At 62.2% G+C, this 1,884-nt stretch overlaps 1 protein-coding gene across 1 annotated transcript in view; it reads left to right on the top strand.

The window, feature by feature from the left end:
- Window positions 1-102: 102 nt before the first annotated feature.
- The window catches only part of MAPK15 (mitogen-activated protein kinase 15), a 6,744-nt gene continuing 4,962 nt past the window's right edge, over window positions 103-1,884 (top strand). Inside the window, exons 1-2 of the mRNA XM_077758135.1 lie at window positions 103-214; window positions 1,381-1,479. Coding sequence (XP_077614261.1) covers window positions 146-214; window positions 1,381-1,479 — 168 coding nt within the window. The 5' untranslated portion in view covers window positions 103-145. The remainder of the gene's footprint in view (window positions 215-1,380; window positions 1,480-1,884) is intronic.

Genomic DNA, 1,884 nt, shown 5'->3' with positions numbered 1-1,884 from the left:
GGCCGGGCTGCGGCCGCAGACCCCGCCCACCCCGGCGCCGCGCAGGCGCATGGGAGCGGTTACCCCACGCCGTCTCCCAGGCAACCGGATTCAACAGTTCCGGTGCTGCGGGCGTCTGGAGGCCCCCGGGCGCCCACTCGCCGGCATGTGCGCTGCAGACGTGGACCATCACGTAGCCCAGCGATACGTGCTCAAGCGGCGGCTGGGGAAGGGGGTGAGCCCGGCCACCTGCGGGGGGGGGGCGGTCAGGTCCTGTCGGAGGTCTGTTCGCTCCCACATGGCAACGGATCCCTGGCTCACGTCGTGTTTCCTCCAGGGACTGGAGGGTGGCCTTGGGCAAGCCACCGAGCCCCTCGGGCTTCAGTTTCCTGTAAGAGGGCTCTAACAGCGCCCACTGCAAGCGAACCCGTGGCCTGGCTCTGGGTCCATAGTGGTCTCAGGCCAGAGGGATCCTGGACAAACCCTTTCCCCCGTCCCCTCCCACGTCCCCTGCTCCCAGCTGCCTCTCCTGGGGCCCATGGGATACTAAGGAGGCCAGGCCCACCCATTCCAATCACTAAGGGCGATGGATCCCAAGCCTAGCCCAGGAAGGGCCTGAGCAGGTAAATGGGCATAGAGTGAACCACATGTGAGCGATTGTGCATTTGTGTGTGAGAGCATGTGGGATAGTGTACAAGAATGTTTGTGAAGATGTGTGACTAGGTGGGTGGTAATAGGAGAGGAGAGAATCAGCACAGACAGCAGGTGCAAAGGCCCTGAGGCAAGGACCTGCTGGCTGTGGAAAAACAGCAGAGTTGATGTGAACTGGTTAAGAGTGGCTTTGGGAAGCTGCAAAGACTTCTGGGCATTGACCCAGGGAGTGGCAGCCGACATCAGTGCCGCTTTACAAGACTCACCCTGCCTGCTGTGTAGAGGACGGGCAGTGGTGTGGGCTAGGGAGACCAGCTAGAAGGTTAGTGTAGTGATCCAAACAGGAGACAGGGGAGAGACAAGAGACCCAGACCCGGAGGGGCAGCAGAGATGGTAGTGAGAAGTCAGATTCTGATGAATTGTGAAGGTGGTGCCAACAGGATTTGCTGACAGGCTGGATGCAGGGTGTGAAAGGGGGGAGGTGCCCAAAACAGGCTTCTGCTCCACCCTGATTCTGCGGCCTGGGGCCATGCTCCTCATCACCCTCTTCTGGAAAACCCGGGGGTGGGGGTCCTGCAGCAGGCGGAGCGGCCCATGGCTGCGGGGACCTTGCCCAGAGCCATAGCCCCTCACCACACCCTCCCTCCCAGGGGCCAGGGCAGGCAGGAGCCTCAGGGCAGCCTGCTGGGCAGGGGAGGGCTGGACAGGAGGCCGGCCCTGTGCCCAGCAAGCTGACCACCGTCCTCACAGGCCTACGGCATTGTGTGGAAGGCAGTGGATAGGAGGACCGGCGAGGTCGTGGCCATCAAGAAAATCTTCGATGCCTTTAGGGATGAGACGGACGCCCAGGTAAACGCGTGGAGAGGAGGTGTGGGAAGGGCAAGGGCAGGGGAGCGGGGGTGAGCCTTGCTGGCGTGCTGCCTGGAAGCTCAGGTCTCTGTCATCGCTCAGAGCATGACCCACTCTGTGACCCTGTGGTCCAGTGGGTGTGGGGGACGTCTGTCAGTTCCTATGGATCCTTTCAAGTAGTGGGCTTCCGGGGGTCCTGGGGGCTCAGTTGGTTAAGCGTCGGACTCTTGATGCTGGCTCTGGTCATGGTCTCGTGGCTCCGTGACACAGGCCTGCGGAGGGCTCTGCACTGGCCTTGGAGGCTGCTTAACACTCTCTTCTCCCTCCCTCCTCCTCTGCTCCTCTCCTGCTCAGGGTGCTCTTTTTCCTTTTTCTGTCTTTGGGGGGGGGGGGGCGGGGGGGAGG

This window comes from Crocuta crocuta, unplaced genomic scaffold (genome assembly GCF_008692635.1).
Source record: "Crocuta crocuta isolate KB4526 unplaced genomic scaffold, BGI_CrCroc_1.0 scaffold327, whole genome shotgun sequence".
NCBI lineage: Eukaryota > Metazoa > Chordata > Mammalia > Carnivora > Hyaenidae > Crocuta > Crocuta crocuta.
The sequence above is the reverse complement of the archived record's forward strand: the minus strand, read 5'-3'. Positions and strand labels throughout refer to the sequence as shown.